General features: G+C 43.6%; 1 protein-coding gene across 1 annotated transcript in view; it reads right to left on the reverse strand.

Annotated features, from left to right (window-relative positions):
- The window catches only part of ITGA11 (integrin subunit alpha 11), a 508108-nt gene that overhangs the window by 425964 nt on the left and 61306 nt on the right, over nt 1-20838 (reverse strand). Inside the window, exon 2 of the mRNA XM_085644636.1 lies at nt 4335-4446. Within this exon, the coding sequence (XP_085500762.1) occupies nt 4335-4446 (112 nt within the window). The remainder of the gene's footprint in view (nt 1-4334; nt 4447-20838) is intronic.

Consider the following 20838-nt stretch of genomic DNA (forward strand, 5'->3'; position numbering starts at 1 on the left):
CAGCTCCATTACTCTTCCCAGACTCTATGTACATTTCCCCCAGACTAATTTTAAACAAAGCGAGCAAACTCGGCTCATCCATTTCCCCCTTTGGATCCATCCAACCGCAGAATAAACTCCCGAGTTCCTCTCCTTTGACCGTTGATTACACTTTGTTGCCATGAAAACGATTAAATGGGCCTCCCTCGTGGAACCCTGCCCAATAGTTACCATTTCTTTAGTCCCTGTAATCTTTGCACCTGCTGTTGCGCAACTCTCTAACAACTCTCTGGCATCCACCATCTTTCCATCCAATTGGAAAGCGGCCATCATCGTCCTAAAAGAACACTCAATGCTGATCTTGCCATTCTCATCATTTTTTGACCCATATCCCTAATCCATTTCCTGCCAAGATTCTAGGAAAAGAGATTAAGAGACCGCTCTCTTTGTTCATCTCTGAAAACAACATGCTCAGTGTGGCTTAAGCCACACTTAATCCACACTCCTCCTCCACAGCATTCAAACTGCACTAATACCAGTTTCCGATGACCCGAGACACACACTGGACTAGGGAGGGAAAGCTGTCACTATTTAACTTGTCTTAAAAACCACCTTCTAAAAACTATTTCCGAAGTTATTCTCTGTTTGTCTCTAAAAGATCAACATTCGAGGGACCACCTTTATGTCCAGGATTGAATCTTTCCTTTCTGACAGAACACGAGCGGTTTATTTGCCCCCTTTTTAATCTACTTTCACACGCTTCCACCACGGGTCCCCGCAGGCCTTATCTCCTGGCCAGACCCTTTTTAATCTGTGTGGGCTCTCCTTAGCTTGACTAGGTCCTTTCATTTCTCTCTCATGTCCTACACTGATGACACTCAAATACTTGTTCAATCAAACAAAACAGGACATGGAAGAGGACCAAAGCACCTTTCAAGCCCCTCTAGTGGCTGTTGACAGTTGTTTGAGTATACATTCCTTAAAACTCAACAGCAACAAAACAGAGGTCCTGGTCTTTTGCCTTTGGGGTCCTCCCTTCTATTTGGACCCCTTCCTGGTGGCCTGCAGACTTTAGCGTTCCCCTGGTTCTTGCCTTAGCTGCTTGCAATCCTGGGATTATTTCCGACATCACCATGTCATTACTATTTCCTTTACTGAGACTTCTCTGAAGTATTGTGTCTCTGCTTCCTCCTACTCATCGGAAAGCAGTATTCCAGTCTACTATACTCTCTAGTGTGGACTACTGCAGTTCTTTAGAACTTGGTCTCCTTGTGTATCTATTACAACCTTCCTCTTATTCAAGACACAGCAGCAATGCCCATTTTCGGCCTCCCTACTCTTCCTGCCTCTACACCATTGATAAACAATCTTTTCTAGCTTCTGATGCCCGAAGCAGTTATTTTTAAGGTCCTTTGTATCTGTAGTTGTGCCTTCCATCACCCGGAACCCGGTAATCTCCACTCTCGCCGTCTCAACTTTCTCTTTGTTTCCTGTGCTCCTCCTTTGAAATCTGTATGCATGCCACTAGAATATATTTATGGCCCGGTTTGGTGATCGCCCGTTCTACCATCTTGTAGTTAAACACTGGAATTCCCCTTCTATTGATATTTGCTTCATCTTTTCATATCTCGCCAAATCTTCCCCTATTCTTTGGAAGCTCCATTGGCCGCCTATCAGAAAACGCGTCATTTTTAAACTCTGCTGTCTGACACATGTGGCACTTCACAAATCCCGCCCGCTTACTTGTCCATGTGTTTAAAACCATATCGACCCGCGAGATGCCTTAGGTCTTCAGATAAGGCTCTTTTGACTATCCCTCGCATGCTTCTGCTCAGACATTAACTCCTTCAAGAAGGGTTTAAAGACTTGGCTGTTTTAGGAAGTTTCTCCTTTCTTAGCAGTGCTGCACCGAGATACTCCTCAGGGAGTGATTTGTGCGCTATGTTAAATGTCTATCTCTTATCTTATCTTATCTTTGTAAAGCCTTAAGAAACCTGGCTTTTTCCTGCTTTATTTTTTCTTCTAGTCTCCAATTTATGTCTTCCCTGAATCCCTCTGCACCAGAACGCTCTCTTGAGAGTAACAGTGCACTCTATACATTTCTTTTTATTATCATAAGGCATAATTTGTGACATCCAATGCCTTTCAGGGCTTACTTTCTACTTCATCAGGAATATGCCATTATGTTATGATTTGTCATCAGTTGATTTTAGGCAAATATCAGTTTTCAATAATTGATAACCCTAAGAAAAGGAAACCAAAGAAGCTAAATGAATATCTCAGCCATCGCTTTTACGTGTTTCACCGATAACTAAATACAGAGTTTACCTTAACGTTCAAGATGTCACAGAGGCAACGTAGAAGGCATATAAGTAACTTCTCTACAAGTCCATAGACTTGCAGATCCTATAGTTAAGACAAGTCAATTAAAAATCTTGAAAGAAACTATTCTTCTCTTCAGCTATTGGTACCCTGGACCCTTCTGGCGTTATTTTCCACTGGCTCCGATATGCACTAGATGTTTCAAATGTTACCTTATGATTTAAAGTACATCATGAGGACAGGAAAATATATTTCAAAGATTTAGCGAGAGTAACTTTGCAAAAGCATATTTTTTTATTTCATTTTCAGTTTCTTATGAGAATCATTTGAGAATTATGGAGCATTCATGGCGCGCTGTGTTTATTACAAGCGAATACATTATCTTTTGAACCTTAGCAGAGGGTCAGAATAGCTCTTTTAAACCTTTTTGAAATACACTGAAGAAATTTACAACTCCTCGAAAAATTATATGGAAAAAGTCTAGATATATAGAGCAGCCACTGTGACATTGGGCCAGGATATCAAATTTTCAGGTGCAGCCACAAAGCTCATGGCGCAAGTAGTAAAAATCCCCAGGGAGGAAGGGTGGGATGGGATGGGGTGGGGTGTGTGTGTGTGTGTGTGTGTGTGTGTTATGGCGTCCTGGTCTTTAATGTTCTAATGTATAAACAAATGGCAAATTATTTTTGCATATCTTAAGGGGAAGTGGCAACTTCAACATTTGGGTGGGTGTTTACATTCAAACCACCTGAGGGTCACTTCAGTCAGTAACGTATAGGAGGAGATCACTGAATATGAAAAGACAATTGACAGGCTGAGTGGAAGACTTTGAAGGGCTAAGGGCAGCAACAATGCACAGCCCCTTTAAATTCAACTATAAACTCATTAAACAAAATAAGAGTGCTGGTCCACCCCACAGTCCTTTGAGCTGGGTTTTACTGGTGTGGTGATTTCAGCCATGGTAATAGCGCTCTTGAAAACGCACACATTTTAGGCAACTGACGTTAAAAAATGCAGCCACTGCAACACCAGGATATCGAATAAAATTCTTTCCTGTCTGAAAACAATCTGCTCCAGAATCATCTGTAATTTATAGAGCAAAACTCTCCTGCAGCATGTTACTGCTGGAAACTACCAAGAAACCGCTCATCAATTGGAAAATAACTGATACAGGATAGAGGATGGCTTAGATTATCACCCAAGACTGGAGGATATATGCTGCCTCCCTGTTCAAGAATCAGTCACCTACAAAGTACTCTCTAGACCACAAAACACCCTCTATGGAGAAGCCCCACAGTAATCAATGTCTGAACAGCCTCTGCCACTACAAGTCATACTCTTCAAAAATCCTGAACTCCTTCAAATACTTTGCTTCTCAAAATGTGCCACCGGAGCCGATCCTTCTGACACATTCAACCAACTCTCCTAAGAGCCCCTCAACGTAACCTATTACCTTCCAGAAAACAACCCAAGATTCACAGGAACTCTAGGATCTGAACACTGGAAGCTCCCACTGACTCCCACTGACTCCCACAGACGAAGAACTTCGTAGCCTCAAAGAAGCTTAGCACATACCAGCCTCACTCACATCAACACTCAGCATATTATACTTCCACTACAGTACAATAATGCGAAATTCCCTCTTACACTGATGCACTGCGATTGGCTGAGAGATAACTCTTTGAATCTTTTTCACAAGATTTTCATTTTGACAACGCAGGACTTTTTGATAAGGAAACTGGGAATGTTCACACAGCAACTCGGCATACTTTACCCCATAACATTAAGGAATTACGGTTTTCTGTACTACAGAGTCTTGCAAATACTCAGAATTTGTGGCCATTCTGCACATTACATTACACAACTTTATCAGACATCACATGAAGCTGGTACCCGAAGATACTGCTCTCGCCTTCGGAAGCTCGGTGCCCAGAAATCCAGAACAGAAGAAGCCTGCTTCGAGGCATGTGAATTGTATATTTTTTTAACACAATGTGGGATTACACTTTAAAGCAAGTGGCTCACACACTTACCACTTCTTTCCACCAACCTCATGCTGCTGCACTGTGTAGCCAAAGAAGGCATCTTTTGAACCCCGGATGATTTTCGGCCTCTTGGTGTCGATGTTGAAGGCCTCGCAAACCCCTGGGAAATAGAGAACCGTGGGTCAGAAACAAGATAAAATAGCACAAACAGAAGCGCCCTCCTCGGGCAGAGAAGAGTCAGCAAAAATGAACATTCACAACTACTCGCTACACTACAGCCACCCAACTACACACTGTGCCACAGCAGTCCAATAGTGGGGATCAAGCCCTCTAAGCTCAGGGTGACAGCAACATTGACGCAGCCCTAGCCGCAGTTTAGGAAGATGTCCTTTGATAGTTCCCGATGGCATATAAATGTGTTGATTACTTACCTATAATGTCATCAATTTGATTCCATCTTCCTCAGACCAGTCCCTACATTCAGTGGTAAGTGTGAAACTCTTGCGGCAGGCCCTCTGATGTTTATCCCAAGGGACGTGCCCCAAGGATAGGGCACAGAATGGTTGAATCAGAGTAAATTATTTGTCTCAGAGAAAAAGGTAATGGTGGCATTTTAAGATTGGAGAACACCCCCATTACCCCACTTCCCTGTTGCCTTTACTATGCTGCTGTTTAAGTTTGCCTGGTCTTCACCTACTAGGATATCTAGAGGCACAGCATCTATGCTGAGAGGCGAAGAACACGGAAGCCTCTCTTCATACAGGCCAACGCAGTTTATTCGAGATTACCAGCAACTTGTCCGAGACATCTAGAATATGGATTCTCTCACCAGTGGCAACCTCCTCTTTAGGACAAAGAGGTACCTCTGCTGGGCGGATCCCTGCTTGAATTAGAGCGGGTGCTTAGCGTGTGTGGGAAAAGGGAAGCTTCTTCCTGCTTGAATCTTGAGGTGACCCATGTCTATTCAGCTGCAGTATTAAACCCGCCGTGAGAGGGCGCTGCACTGAACTGCTGGAATAGGCTGCTGTCCCTCCACTTTGTCTCTGAGACTCAGGTTTCATTTTGACGCAGCCCCTGCCCAGTTAGTGTAGAGAAAAAATACTAATGCATCTTCTACTGGAAATCAACTTCAACTGGAGGTTAGACACTTTCTCATTGTCAAAGTATTTTCTGTAGAGATAAGAACTGCAAGATTTAAGCACAGGCACTTAAACTCGGGGCACATTTCTGCCATGAGACAATGTTCCTGACGTCCTCGGAGTCTGCCCAGTTTTGTCACTCGACATCCTGGCTGAATCTGGTAAGCATTTCCATCCCTGAGTGTTTCTGCATCTACCCATGAAGGCAGGATTCTTCATCAAAGTCGCCCGCTCCATCACTCCATCCTGGGCGGCCTTGTCAACCCGACCCTGGCCATTCCCAGCACTCCCTCATCTGCATTGAAAAATGTGTTGCTTCCTACCCAATATATCCACCCGTAACTCAGTTATGGGCTGACAACTTGTGCATAACTCGAGTCAGAAAATACAGCACAGAACCACTGAAAGCTCTCCCTGAAGCCCACTTTAATTTTAAGTCAGACAAGTTTTTTCTTAGGAATTCAATGGTCCTATTCGAATTTCTATTCTCATTTCAGGATTTTCCCTTATATAAATATTCTTTTTTAGCGTCGAGCCTGCAAGAGCATGTACTAGCGTATGCGTTTCGCCTACGAGACACTCTTGTATCCAAAAAGGGCTTGTTTGGTTCGAGCCTGGAGAGCATGCGGTAGCTCAAGCGTCTCTCTTGCGAGACGCTATCAGATCTAAAAAGGACGCATTGTATACAATTTGTTGGCTTGTGTGGCACTCTTCTTTACAACCTCGTAATTCGTCAAGGGAGGTCAAATATTATTTCCCTTCCTCTCTATGGAGCAGGGACCAAGCACTGATTAATTCAACTTAATCAGTGCCCGTCCGCTGTCAGAAGATGTGTGACAGGCAAAAACGTGCCCAGCATTACAAACACAATTGCAAAGGTTTAGTTTCTATATTTAACTTTCTTTTATTTTGCCAAGTCTTCTTTTCTCACTTTGTTCTCATTTTTTTTCTTCTTTTTTTGTGTGGATTTTTATATTGCGTGCACTAACATGAAGGCATCAGAGTGCTTTACATGAGCACTAGTTACGTTACAGAAGGACAAGTTCATTATTTGGTAGGCGCGGGAAGATTAAGTGATTTGCCCAGAATCACAGATTGTTGAGCGTCCCTGCCGAGACTCGAACATGGTTCCCCTGCAGCGAGGTCGACCGTCCACCGGCCTCATGCTCTCATGTTTTCTTTTGTTTTTTGCTCATGGGCGCTGTTCTAAAAAAATGAGGATTATCGAATTGCAAAGCGACATTGTTTCTTTTTTAAGTGTAATTTCAGAAAGGACACCTTAACACACAGTACACCCCAATCTGCCCCACTCCAATCTGCCACACTTCAATCTGGCCCATTCCAGTTCATGCCAGTCCTATCCACACCACCTCACCGCACATCAATAGCCCCATTCAAACTAATCCACCCCAGACCACTGCAATCTACCCCACTCCAATCCACCCATTCCCTCCCCAATACATCCGACTCCAATCCAATCCACCCCACCCCAAACCAAAACAGTCTGCCGTACTCCAATCTGCCCCACTCAATCCAAAACAATCTGACTCTAATACAAATCTATCTGCTCCACTCCAATCTAAAGCAATCTGTCCTACTCCAATCTAAAACAATGTGCCCCACTCCAATCCAAAACAATGTGCTTCACTCCAATCAGCCCCACTTCAATCCAAAACAATGTGCTTCACTCCAATCAGCCCCACTTTAATCCAAAACAATGTGCTTCACTCCAATCAGCCCCACTTCAATCCAAAACAATTTGCCCCACTCCAATCCAAAACAATCTGCCCACTCCAATCCAAAACCAATTGGCCCCACTCCAATCCACCCCACCCAATCCAATCCACCCCACTCCTATCCAATCCACCCCACCCATCCCCAATCCAGCCAAATACAATCTACCCCACTCCGATCCTCCCAACCCACCCCACTTCAATCCACCCCAACCCAATTCAATCCAATCAACCCCACCCACTCCAGTTCATCTCACTCAATACAATCCACCTCAATCAAATCCACCATCCACCCCAATTCAATCCCGACAACTCAATCCAAACAACCTCACTCCAGTCCAATCCACCCCACTGCAATCTAATTTACTCCACTCCAATCCACCCCATGTCAATCCAATTCCCCCATTCCCATTCACCCCACTCCATTCCATTTCGCCCCATTCCATTCTACCTCACTCCATTCCACCCACTCCAATCCAATCCAATACAATCCACCCACTTTAATCAACCCCACCCAATTCAGTTCACCCACCCCCATTTCAATCCACCCCACTCAAATCAAATCCACCCCATCCAGTCCATCCCACTCCACTACTCCCCACTCCATTGTAGTCTAATCCACCCCACTCTACTTCAATCCAACCCACCCCAGTTCAGTCCACCCCACTCCAGTCCAATACGCCCCACATTAGTCCAATACACCCCACTTTAGTCCAATTCACCCCACTCCAAACCACCCCCAGGTCCAGTCCAATCCATCTCTCCTCCACTCTACTCAACTTAACCCCACTCCAAACCACTCTACTCTAATCCAATCAACCCAACCCCAAAACAATCTAATCCACTCCACTCCAATCCACCCCAATCCAATCCACCTCACCCCATTTTAATCCCCTCCAATCCAATCCAATCCACCCCATCCAACCTATTCTACCCAGATCAATCCACCCCAATCTACTTCAACACAGTCCACCCCACTATCTCTCTGCATTTCAACCCAATCCACCCTATCCCACTCCACTCTACACCACTCCACTCTACAACACTGTACTCTATGACTCTCTCTGCCACTGAACTACTGAACTCTACTTCCCTCTTCTCCACTGTATGACATTCTACTCCAACAAATCCAGTCTATGGCACTTTACTCCACCCTCCCACTCCACTCTAGGACACTCTACGCCACTAACTTCTAGCCATGCTGAACAGCAGCCATACTGGTGTAGAACATGGCAAAAGCAGATTGCCAAACCCAAAAGCTCTTGTATAGGCGAGACCTATTGGCTTTGCCAATGGTTGTTTAAGTGTCTGGGTATTCCTTGTCGTTTCATTACTGAATCTAAGGGGGCTCATTAACTAACCGTGCTGCTATAATCTTAAAAGAATTGCTGCTCCCTGTGCCCAAGCCAAAATGAGAGCCAGGATAGCGTCTCAGGGCTATTTGCTGCTAATTTGGCTCAGCTGATCAAGTTCTATATGGATGGTGATGTAGATGTGATGTCAGTGTGGCTGTGGAGTGATGTCATGTGACAACAAATGATGGTGGCTTGAGGCCCGATTCACAACAGTAATCTGAGACAAAATCTTAAGTTTACGACTTTCTGTATTCACAAAGGGCATTTAGGAGTAGTAAACTTAGGAATCCTAACTTTTTAGGAATGGTAAAGTTAGGATTCCTAACATTGCTACTCCTAAATGCCCTTTGTGAATACTGAAAGTCGTAAAGTTAGGATTTTGTCTCAGATTACTTTTGTGAATCAGGCCCTTAGTTGCTTGCAAAGTGCTTTGTACACCCTGAGGCAGAGCGAAAGGGGGCGAAGGATAGAACTAAATGGGCTGCATGTGTTATTTTATATGTTGCGAAAGCTGAATACACTACTTATTACTTCTAGCAATAGTAGGCTTCGATACACGGGTTTCGAGTTGGACATATGGGCCGACTGTCTCACTGAAACATCTGGTTAACATGGAATGGACAAAACTATTAGTCATTCACCTAGTACCCTTTAGTGGTGGTCCACTAATACACTCCACATGCAGTAAGACTGCACAATATGCTGTAGATATGCAGATGTGCAAAGTGTAATATGCTATTTATTACCAATACTGATGTGGGGAGGGGCCATGAGTCATGCGAGACGAAGCATCGAATGGGTGATAATACCTTAACACAAAGCAAGAGAGAGAAAAACACCCAAAGGGAATAAAAGAGAAAGACGGAAACCCGCTCCAACCGCAAGAATGAGATAGGTGCAGCCAGGGAGTGAGTACCACGCGGTGGTGCACGCCAACAGTCAGAAGCTTTCGCCCGGGTTCTGAGAAAAGGATTGGGCCCTGGCACTTATTGTCTCACAAATAAAACACTGCCCGGATGCAGCCGCATGTACTGCGTTCTTTCAATATTCATATTCAGTAGCACGAAGGATGGCAGCATGGAAAACATTGTCTCAATACTGGGATCCCCATATTCTAGGGGCGCTGGACTCGGCTATCTGAAGATTGTGGACCTGTTCCCACATAGGATAGTCAGCATCTTCACCCCCAATTCATAACCTTCAATGCTTCACTGCCAGGCATCCCCTCCCTCACAAAGAGACGTTCACACCAATGGACACCCTGGATTGCAATGCAAAGGCGGTCCTGCCAAGGGGGTATCGGTTCCACCGGCCGCAGGGTGGACCTCGCCTGCGCTTCTGTGTTTGCTGGATCTCTCGATGGCCTTTTATATCATCAACCATCTTTAAGGATTATCTGGCCTCCCCAACAAGATCCTACATTTGTTGACCTCTACCTTCATGGTAGGCCTTGCTGTTTAATCACAGGAGAAGCCTCATATTATCCAACCGCCAGGCCATAAGGAGATTCCGCCTTCTCGCGTATTTAATTTACATTTTAAATTATATGGAGAACCACAGGGGCTCCTAGAAACTACAGGAGGCAACCAGAAGCATCATTTCTCACCAACAAAAAATCATGCATGTGTCTGCGAAAAACGTGTTTCACTAATTAATGGCTGATATTGACCACCGGAGACAGCCTTTTACAAGAAATCACAAATGTTACAGTGCAAGCATTATTTATTTACTTACTCATCAGCTTACTCATCAGCTTTGGATAGAATCTGCAATTTTTTTTACAGGCCACATTCGCCTACTTTATGGAGATTGAACCACCAAATGGCATCAATATTTAAAAAAGTGATGCATGGCGTAGTGTGTGAATACATGGAGTGTGATTGGCTGTTGATCTCATAGATCACACTACAGAGCAGGAGGCACTGGTTGATGCACTAACAGAATTTCATGAGCAAAATATTGGTATGCAAATACATAATTGCCTAATTATCGAGTACCAAGATATCTCGAAGGTAGGTATCTATAGGTTAAGTGTAGGTTTACGAACTTCATGTATACTTAGCTTGACTCACTCACTCACTCTCTCGTTATACATGCACACAGACACGCACAAACATATGTTATGTTTTTTTCTTGTACAAAATTAAGTGGCATAAATACTGATATTTCACAGGGAACTGGGAAATATTTAATGGTTGCCTTCAAAATACTGATGGTACATAAGATAAAGTCACAGTGGAAAATATTCACAATACATTGGGAAACAGAGAATGATCTAAGTAGACAAAGTATGACAACACCAAATCGATCATACAAAAAATGTTTATGATTTAGTAATATCACATAGATTGACATTAAATCAAAAATATAGAGTATAGTGAATATCACATTTATGCATTTGTAGAAAACAGGTGCACACAATGTGAAGTGACAAGTGCGTAATAGGGATAAGTGCAGGTGATGTGCAAAGGGAAGGTGGTGCGCCTATATACATCAACAATCAGTGATGACAACCTATCCTGCCACTTGTGAGAATAAATGTATCTCAGAGAGGGCGCTGAGCGGCTCTGGATGTCGGCGCTGTAGTCCACGGATAAATCATGCTGTGGCCTGATCTCCCCTCACACTGAGTAGGTCAAAGGGCACATGCAGTGCCGATTCCTCTTCAAGGACCGCAGAACACTGGATTATTTATAAAGGCCCCAGAGCAACGCCTCCCTGCAGGAATGATGGAAGCATACATCGAAGCTCTTCAGCAGTAAGTGTGAACAGAGAAGGGGCGTGGTTTGTGCTCAAATAAACAAATAAGTGCTGCGGCCAAAGATTTCTGAAGTGGGTTGTGTTTGGCAAAGTCCTAATTGCCAGCTTTGGTCACAGGTGGCGCCGCCCCTTTGCCTCATGGTTACTATGCCAGCCTTACTGCAGGGCACATCCCCCGGGTGAACCCCATCTGGGGGTGCACAATGCATTCATTGCAGTTTGCCAGTTGTTGCAAATAAGGAGGATTCAACATTTGATCCAGAAATGGATTGATTTCCTATTATTTCATGGGTGATGTTAGGAGCTTGTCAGTTGTTTTCCCCTTACCTTGTGGTATTTGTGGTACAAAATGTATCATGGAAACTGAACTACAATTATCAGAGTTCAATGAAAAATAAGTGACTTGATAGGTTATCTGTCTGCAGTGGGCCACGCTGTGGTCTATTTTTGCCGGGTTTTAAATCTAATGTAGCCTCACCAATGCCAGAACAGCCAGCCACTGAGCCATGACTGGTGCAGCAGGAGGCATGTAGAAGGAGAGTGCAGGCCTGGCCTGTCCTCTCTCTGTCCAGCCAAAAGGAGGCCAGGACGTGTTCGGCGCTGCTAGGGTGTGGGAAGACCCGGGACAGGTCTTCTTTGGCACTGGTGCCACTGCCTTTTTTGTGTTAGCAATAGAATACTGTGGGAACAGCAGTTGTTCTTTAATATAAAACGTGCAACTCTCTAGCCATTGCACATTCAATGCAGTCGCGAATGCATTCACCTCAAAAACGAATTCTAGTGAGCACTGGCAAACACGTGCTCAAATTAAGCATGTAGCAAGTTGAAAGTGTGGATCATTGAGATTTTACATGACACGCGTGTCTGCTAGACACCATGTGCCCTAATTGTGGATTGGGATTTCTTTTGGAAAATTGCAGCATTTGGAAATGGGGGAGCTATGGCAGGGAAGGGGGGGAGGAAAAGGAAGGTAAATGGTACATACGAAAGGGTAAAAGAGCGAAGGAGAGGGCGGGCACTGCAATGAGTGTGAGCAACAATGAGGAGAGAGGATCATTTTGAGGAGAATAAAGGAAAGGCGTTAAAAAAGGAGGAGGCATTGGATAGATACTACTGAAGAAACGAGGAATATGAGTGTCAGAGTAAAGGCGAATGTGAGCACGAGTGGTATTACTATTATTAGTGTGAGGAAAAGGAAGGGTGTCTGGGAGGCTGATATTAGGAAAGGAGAGTGAGAAGCTGTGTGAAAGAGAAAGTAAGTGTCTAAAGTAACGGCGAAAGAGAAAGTACCAGTGTTGGCAACAGTGAGACAGAGAGTGAGCATGTGGGAAACCGTGTGATCAAGAAGGGAACAGTGGGAGACTGTGTGAGAGAGTGAATGGAAAATAAAGTGAGTGTAGAGGGAATGGTAAAGAAAGCGAGCGTGTGAAACAGAAAGTATGGGCATGCATGTGAGAGAGAGTGAGTGATGACTGAACATAAGTGAGTGGGGCGAGTGAGTGAATAAGAAAGGGGGAGTATGTAACTGAGATAAAGTGAGAGTGAGTGAGAAAGGGTATTCTTAGGAAACATGGTGAAAAAGTGAATATCGTGATACTGGCACAGAGTGAGTCTTGGTAAGCAAGGAGCTGTGTGCATTAGGGGCTGCGTCACCGCATAAAAGTGTCTACAATGTATGAGCTAGTGCAAGAATGTGGGAAAGAATAAATGTGTGAGAAAGTATGTAACAGATTGTATGAGTGTGTCTTCTTGAGAAAGTGTATGTGCGAAAGCTTCTCATCAAGAACAGCCCCCAGTAGAAACACACACATTCTTTTCATGAAGGCTCTTTTGTGGTCACTTAAGGATAACTGTATATACAGAATCTTCCTGTGCCATAGAAACACCCACCTCCCATCCGCCTCAGAAAACTCCACAAATCAACTCCAGAGTTTGTAGCTGAGGGCCATCCATATTCACAACATTTTTCCCACAGGGGGAGCCTACGGTTTCCAAGACAGTAAAGGAGGAAACATTTCCAGCATCTTTTGCGCGGCTGGGAGGCTGCCTGCAACCACATCTTTCTAGGTTTAGCACAGTGGAGTGAGCAGCAGGGTGGGGATACCAGCAATGTGAACTACAATTACTGTAGCTTATTGTATGCTTAGCACTTTCCATTTTTGTATGACACGTTTGCAGGTATGTGAGTGTATACCAGATTCCAGAAGCTATAACAACATTGATGCTAAAATTACTTGTAGCTCCTAGAAAGTGCAGGAGCTGTGTGACAGAATTGGGCTGCAGCTGTTTTGTGCCATCGTATTATTTTAGACTGGGAAAGTTTTCATATTAGATTACTGATTGTATGGTTTGGTGTTTACTTTTGACTTGGGTCATTCTGTTGAATGCTGTGTGTGCTTTCACTCAACGGAATGTACTAGGAACAGTCAGAGCGGAAGTGTCTGGGGCATCATTTCGGAATGGGGAGGCTGGGGCCGACTGAAAGCTGCCTGTGATGCAGCTGGTAAGAGATTATGATTGCACCAAAGACTGGATAGGCCTGCACACCAGATGTCCTGATCCTTCATTAGAGGTGGTCCAAGGTAGAGATTTCATTTTAGAAACCTACCTGGAGCCTCTCTCATCTAAGATCACAAGGGGGGCCAAGGGTCGCAAATTTTATCTTGAAATTAGTAGAATTAAACCCTGACATTAACGTGGCGTTGTATAGTGAGACGTAGACCCAGAAACTATCTGATCACAGGTGAACCATCATTACCCCATTTTAAATTGCATTAATAGAAAGGATAATTCAGCAACCCTGATGGGTGAACCGGCCTATGGGACTGAATAAAGGAAGGATTAGATATTTGAGGAATTGGCATGAGGCTAATATAGTTTTTGATTAATAGTATGCTGAGGGAAAGTGTATGGCTCGCACATTTTACAGCAGTATCCCACCATGCTTGGTTCCACCATGCTTGGTTCAAAGATGTTTGACATGATAGACGTGGAAACGATTTATGAAGATTTCCATCTAGTTACTCATGGTACTGTGTCTCAACATTGCTTATGTAGCGCTAGCTCACATACATCACCATGATGACTTATGAGTACGACCTAATGCAGGCTTGCCATTGCGGCGTAGAGCTCTCTTTCATGCACTGGGACTCACGGGACTGGGACCAGGGCTTGCCAGCTAGCTGAGGGAGCAACAATCCACAATGCGCACGCCTCTGATGTCCTTACATACACAAGTGCAGGAGATTCAGGATGGATCATGAGCGGAAGGTTGAGTCATTATGCAGTTACTTGTAGCATGACCCTACGTGACCTTACGTGCCTCCATCATGAAAGAAGCAGATTGTCTTGGTTATTCTGTGTATGTTTGTAGGAAATAAAAAGATTCTGCCAAGGTGAAGTTTGTTACTGAAAAGCTTCAGTTCACTACACATGATTAGGGAGAGGGCGAGGACGATGTTACTGTCTTGAGTGTCGAAGGGATGGCTCTGGAAATGGAGGGACTGGTAAAGAAGAAACTATTGTGTGCAGTGGTGTTTAGAGGCTATACATGAATTCTGTGTTGGACTCTGGGGATTCCCCTACACCTGACTAAATAAAGAAGTGTGGGAAGACAAATTGTGAGTAATTGGGAGACATCTTAGGACCTGCAGACATAAGATCAGAGAGTTTCTTTCCCCGGTTATTCAGTGGAGAAGCAAATGAGATGCTTGGTTTTAGATGCTTCAAGCAATATAATTTGCTCAATCGCAATAAAAAGAGGGTAGAATAATGTCAGAGGGCAAGGAACCACCAACACATTTGTACAATTATGACTTGTTTTATAAACACAACAGACTTATTATATACATTGTTTAAATTTACAATAGAACAGATATTTGTGCACTGTGTCCCAAAGTGAAAAATGGAACCTAATCGTAAGTGACAGGGTTTATATTTATATACAAGGTTTCCATAAATCTTAAAAGGTGACCATTCTTGTATAATTTCTTTGTAAACAGAAACTGTATATAATAATACGCACTGGGCAATGGTTCGCTCTTTCAGCTTGTCGACGGCGTTTCGACCCTCTATCAGTACTGGGTCTCCTCAGGCCTAGTGATGCAGGGACATCTGGATTGCTTAATGCGCAGCCTTGTGAACTAGTGATGTGCAACAAGTGAGAAGTGAAATGGTATTACTCACAAGAGGACCCGTCCGGGTACTCAGTGTGAGGAAAGGCTGGCAGTCAGGGGTACGGTTTGGCCAACCGGCTCTCTACATCAACTCGCTATAGCCATAGCGGTATGGTTAATCCTGGTAAGTTCTGGAAACAGTGACAATGCACTGTGTAGGTCTGGATGATATTCTGTGAGCGAAGAATCACAGCATCTGTATTCCCAAGCTGCGTGAGTCAGCTTCAAGGACGGTACAATGACAGTTATCGCTTTGGAAGACTGCTGATTTATGCAGTGTTTCCCGCCTTTTTGCATTGAGAACCAGCAGGCCTTGCTAGGGATAGTGGAAAACACCGTTCAATCTGGTGCTCGGTATCCGTGAAGGATAGAAAGTAAAGAAAGACCTCTGTGTTCTTGTGGCACAAGTGTAAATGCTGCGCTGCTGTTAAATGCAAGTGATATTGTGAGGCATGTATTATTGTGAGGCATTAACTAAATTCTTATGCAAAGGGAACAGATACAGGAATTTGGTCATGATCAAGGACAGTATCATAATTATTAGTCATCATTTACAAAAATCATATTTTTGAGAGAACTTCATATTACATTACATATGATTTGGTATAAGTAAAACCATTTGTTAGGAATAGTGTGAGGGATAAAATTAAACAGTGAACATTAAAATACTTCATATTTCATACCAAAATGGCATTTCTCCTTTGGTCTCGGATTGGTACACGAATAATCAATATTAAGTTCTTATTGGAGGGTGCTGACATACCTCCTCCATTCCTCAGCAGAGTTAAGACCATCATCTATTGAGTTGACCCTGACAATCCAACGACACTCATTGCGTTGTAGTATGTGTGTAATGTCACCTCCCCTCTCTGGTAGAGTGGCGACATCAATTACTTGCCATCTTAGTTCGTCTGCAGTGTGATTTTTCTCATTGTAGTGCGACACAAGAGGGGCATTGGGAAACGATCTACGTATGCGACTACGGTGTTGACTAATACGTGCTTTGACCGGTTGTTGCGTTTGTCCAATGTATGGGAGTCCGCAGGGACACCAAATACAGTACACTACATTTCGTGTGCTACAGTTGGAAAAGGTTAATAGATCATGCTTCACATTGCCATGTTCAAATGTGTCAGTGTTAATCGTGAGATCACAGGAGACACAATTGCAGCATTTGTGATGCCCTTTGATTTTGGGAAGGCCCCAAGCGCTGATAAGTGTATTGGTATTGTTAATCTTGATATCTGTGGCAGATCTGACAAGATGATCTTTGATATTTTTCCCTCTCTTGTATGCAAATAGTGGCGTCTCTATTGTGGGGTCTACACTTTGGATTATGTTCCAATTTTTTGTGATCAGGTTGCGCACTTGATTGGTGTGAGTGCCAAAGGTCGTAACGCATGCAATCTTTTCAAGATTTGGTTTGGTTTTTGTTGTTAGCAGTTCCTCTCTAGGGCCATGCCAAGCCCGTTTAAGTGACTTCTTCACAATTCTATTTCGATAGCCTCTCTTGACTAGTTTCATTCTTAATATTTCAGCTTCTCGCATATAGTCAGCTTTATATGTGCAGTTACGCCGCACCCTCAAAAACTGGCCAAATGGTAAGCCATCTCTTAAGGCACGGGGGTGTTGGCTGCGATAAGACAGAAGGGTGTTTCTTTCAATAGTCTTTCTGTGGAGGGAGGTGTAAAGTGTGCCACTGTCATGGTTGATATTTAAGTCTAGAAATGCTATACTGGATTCATGTACTGTGGACGTGAATGAAAGATGAGTTTGGATAGTGTTGAGGTATGTGACGAAGTTATTAAAATCAGTTTCACTGCCTGCCCAGATCAGAAAGATATCGTCAATGTACCGCTCCCAACATTTAATGTTGGAGCAGTACACATTGTTGTCATTTAGGGCAAATTTGTGCTCAACATGGTCCATATAGATATTCGCCAGATTGGGAGCAAAAATTGCTCCCATACTGGTACCGGAGCACTGTTGATAATAGGTGCCACCTGATATGAAGTAGTTGCTCTGTAAAGCAATGCGCAATAAACTGATAATGGGAGCAATTTTTGCTCCCAATCCAAAGTGTTTTCCAGGAAAGATGGCAAGCTTGGAAGGATTATGCATCGCATAGTTTTAAAGGAGGGTGCCAAAGCTTGCATACATCAAGTGAGGAATGTGCCAGTTCCAGTGAGAGATATGTTAGTACAGCCAGGAAGTAGCTAAATCACAGGCAGCAGGAATCATAGCATATGTGGAATCCTCAGAGTGTGTGTGACAGTGAGTATAGCTTTGAAGTCAAGACAGGTGCATGATGTCAGTGTTGCTCTTTAACCTAATCATCGACTGGGTGATGCGACGCACAACAGAAGACCAAGCTAGAGGCATCTCTACACTGGAGGGCATTCACTATACAAATGACAAAGCCTTGCTCTCTTCAACAGGTCAGCATATGCAGGTAAAGATGTCTCGCCTTAACATCTATGCACAGCAAGGGGGCCTGAAGATCAACGTAAAGAAATCAGAAGTCATGCCATTGAACATCCCAAACCCTTCACCAATCAAAGTGGTTGAAGACAACCTAGCCATGAGTGAAGAGTTAATCTAACTGGGAAGTTATAGGAAGAAAACATTTAATCATGGAAAGACAGAGGTTAGATAAAAGAAGGTAAACTGGGGTCTGACAATCAACAGTGTCCAATCTGAAAGAAATGTGGACAGGCAGCAGGTCCCAAGGCAGAGCGGAACTCCGTGGAATTCCACTGAGTTTTAATGTAATTCTGCGAGCTTCACCCACCCCTGATGAAGTCTTGGTTCCAGTCATCTGGTACTTTATTTCCATCCCAAATCGTTGTAAGCAGATTTTGCAGTATATCGGTTGATGTTTCAGGGTCCCCTTAGAACATTTGTGCATTAAAGTGGTCTTAGCCTGGAGCTTTTCCATTCTTGAGAGATCGGATGGCAGTAACAGTTTCTTCTTTTTGTGGTGGGGCGATATTCCCATCAAAGTCTATCTCTGCTACTTGAATGTCTACTTCTCTTGTTGGTACTGGCCTGTTCACGACATTTTTTAAGTGCTCTGCCCAGTGTGCTTCTTGCTCCTTCTTGGTCGTAGGTAGTCTGCCATTCTGGTCCGTGATAGGGGTGTTGCATGTTGCACGAAATTTACAACTGAATAGCTTTGTGTTCTTGAAGACCTTTCCCCATTCTCTTCCAGTGGCTGCTTCCTCTACTTGGCTTGCAAGGTTATCCTTCTACGCCCGCTTGTCTGCTCTGGTCATTCTTTTGATTGCTCGTGTGCTTCTGTGTACTGTTGCATGTACTTCGCCTGCAGGCTCTCAGATTTGGCCTCCATTTGTTTATTTTTTTCTGCCCTCCTGTCTTTAATAGCTTACCATGTGTCTTGCCTTATTCATTCTTTCCTCTTCCTTGGCTTGGCCTCCAGGATTTTTTCACTGCTCTTCACATATATTGAAGAGACCTGTTCCCATTTCTTGTTGACTGCATCTGCAGCTGGCTTATACTGCTCTTCCGTGTCTGCCAGGAGTTGGAACCTGCTTTTGATTTGTAAGAGGAATGCCTTCCTGGTCGTGGGGTCCTGTAATTTTGCTACATCGAAATGTCATCTTGATGTTTTGTGGTCACCTCTTTAAATGTTCAATTACAACAATCAACAGGTAAGGGTTCCAAATTGTGAAATGTTTTGATCCATTGGAGCTATAAACCATTCTTATGGTTAAAGTCTGCAGACTGTACAACTGATCATGGATTCTGTGTCCAGTTCATATTTAGGCTCAAAAGCTTTTTCCTTGTAATTGTGTTTTTCCTGTTACCCTGGTAACAGGTAACATCTCAATCTTTTACCTGTTTAGCTCCTTGTTATCTGGCCTAGTTATCTCCTAGTTATCTGATACAGTATTTCTGAGTTAGAAAGCATGAAGTTCATATATTATATGTCTGCTTGTCATATTCTATTGTGTGTATTCCCACTTGTACCAAGGACTCAGGTTGAGATAGTCTTGTGAAACCAAAAGAGTGAGAATCTTTGGTAATTCAGCATCTTACACAAGCATAAGTAGACAAATAAAGATAGAAAGATAGGGGCATATCAGCAACAGACGGTGATAAATATCGCTAAGCGCGCTTAGTGCTTTTATATTTATCGCTGCCTATCGCTGGAATTTATCGGACGGATAACGCATTATCAACAACGCGTTTCTCCAGGGCGATAAATAATCCAGCAAGGCGGCGTCATGCGGGAATATCGCTGGAAATCCAGCGATATTCCCGCAGCGATAGGGGAAATCTTGATAACAGGGAGTCGTGGATTCAGCCACTGAATCCACCTCCAATGTCAAAGATAGGGTAGTCATAAAAAAAGCAGGCGTACTATACCGGCGGTAACAGTGGTTAGCGCTGTTTTTAATATCGCTTTGGTTGACCTGGGCTGTATTGTAAATACGGAGAAGGACAGTTAGCGATCATTTACCATTAGTTTTCGCAGGGAACGCCTAATTTGCATCTCATTAGAGATGCAAAGCGAGGCAAAAACAAAACGGGAGCAGAATCAAGGAAACACGCGATAGCGTGTCCTTGTAAATAATGCGATATAATTATCGTCGTTTTTCGCCCAAAAACGGACGCTAAAGCGGTGATGATTACATCGCCAGCCCTTGATGATATGCTCCATAGTTTGTCAGACATTGAGATGCGTAGAAAAAAAGTGAATATAGGCTTTTGGGTCTTGCCTAGTACCTATAGCTTAGAAAGTAACGGAGATTGTAGTGGTAAGCGAGGAAGTGTTACATACAATGTAGCTACTTTTTCCATTTTAACAAAACATGTGATTATTTGAAAAATGCACTATTAAAGTGATGTTTCGTTTCAGTTTAAACTTACATTTGTGAAATATGGGCAGCGATCCGATGTTCTTAAACCATCCACGATGCACTACTAATGACCAAAACTTAACCCATCAGGTAGCCCAGGCAGTTGAGTTTGGAGGGAGACCTGAATCTCGAACTGATATAATGTTTTTGGACGTGCTAAGGCTGTGGTGTGTTGTTTGCTAGTGAAGGAGGCATTTTTGGGGGGGTGTATAGTGGCATGGTGTCAGTGAGCTGGTTTTGGGGAGGGGCAATGAGTGCATGGGCAGATCTGAAGACTGAAGTACTTCTAACTCCTCAGTACCTTATTGAGTGATGCAGAGTCGAGAAGAGGCCACTGCAGGTCATCTCTTCACGGAACATCAATATTAGGCAGGGGATCCAGGCATGGACATCCTCTCTGTAGAGATGGAAGCCCAGAATACATTGTCACTTATGTGCATGTCTAGGTAATGTTTCTCTTGTCCTGTTCTCCTAACCCAGACTGTTTGATGCCAGAATATCATTATC

Source organism: Triturus cristatus, chromosome 3_1 (assembly GCF_964204655.1).
Source record: "Triturus cristatus chromosome 3_1, aTriCri1.1, whole genome shotgun sequence".
NCBI classification, from domain to species: Eukaryota; Metazoa; Chordata; class Amphibia; order Caudata; family Salamandridae; genus Triturus; species Triturus cristatus.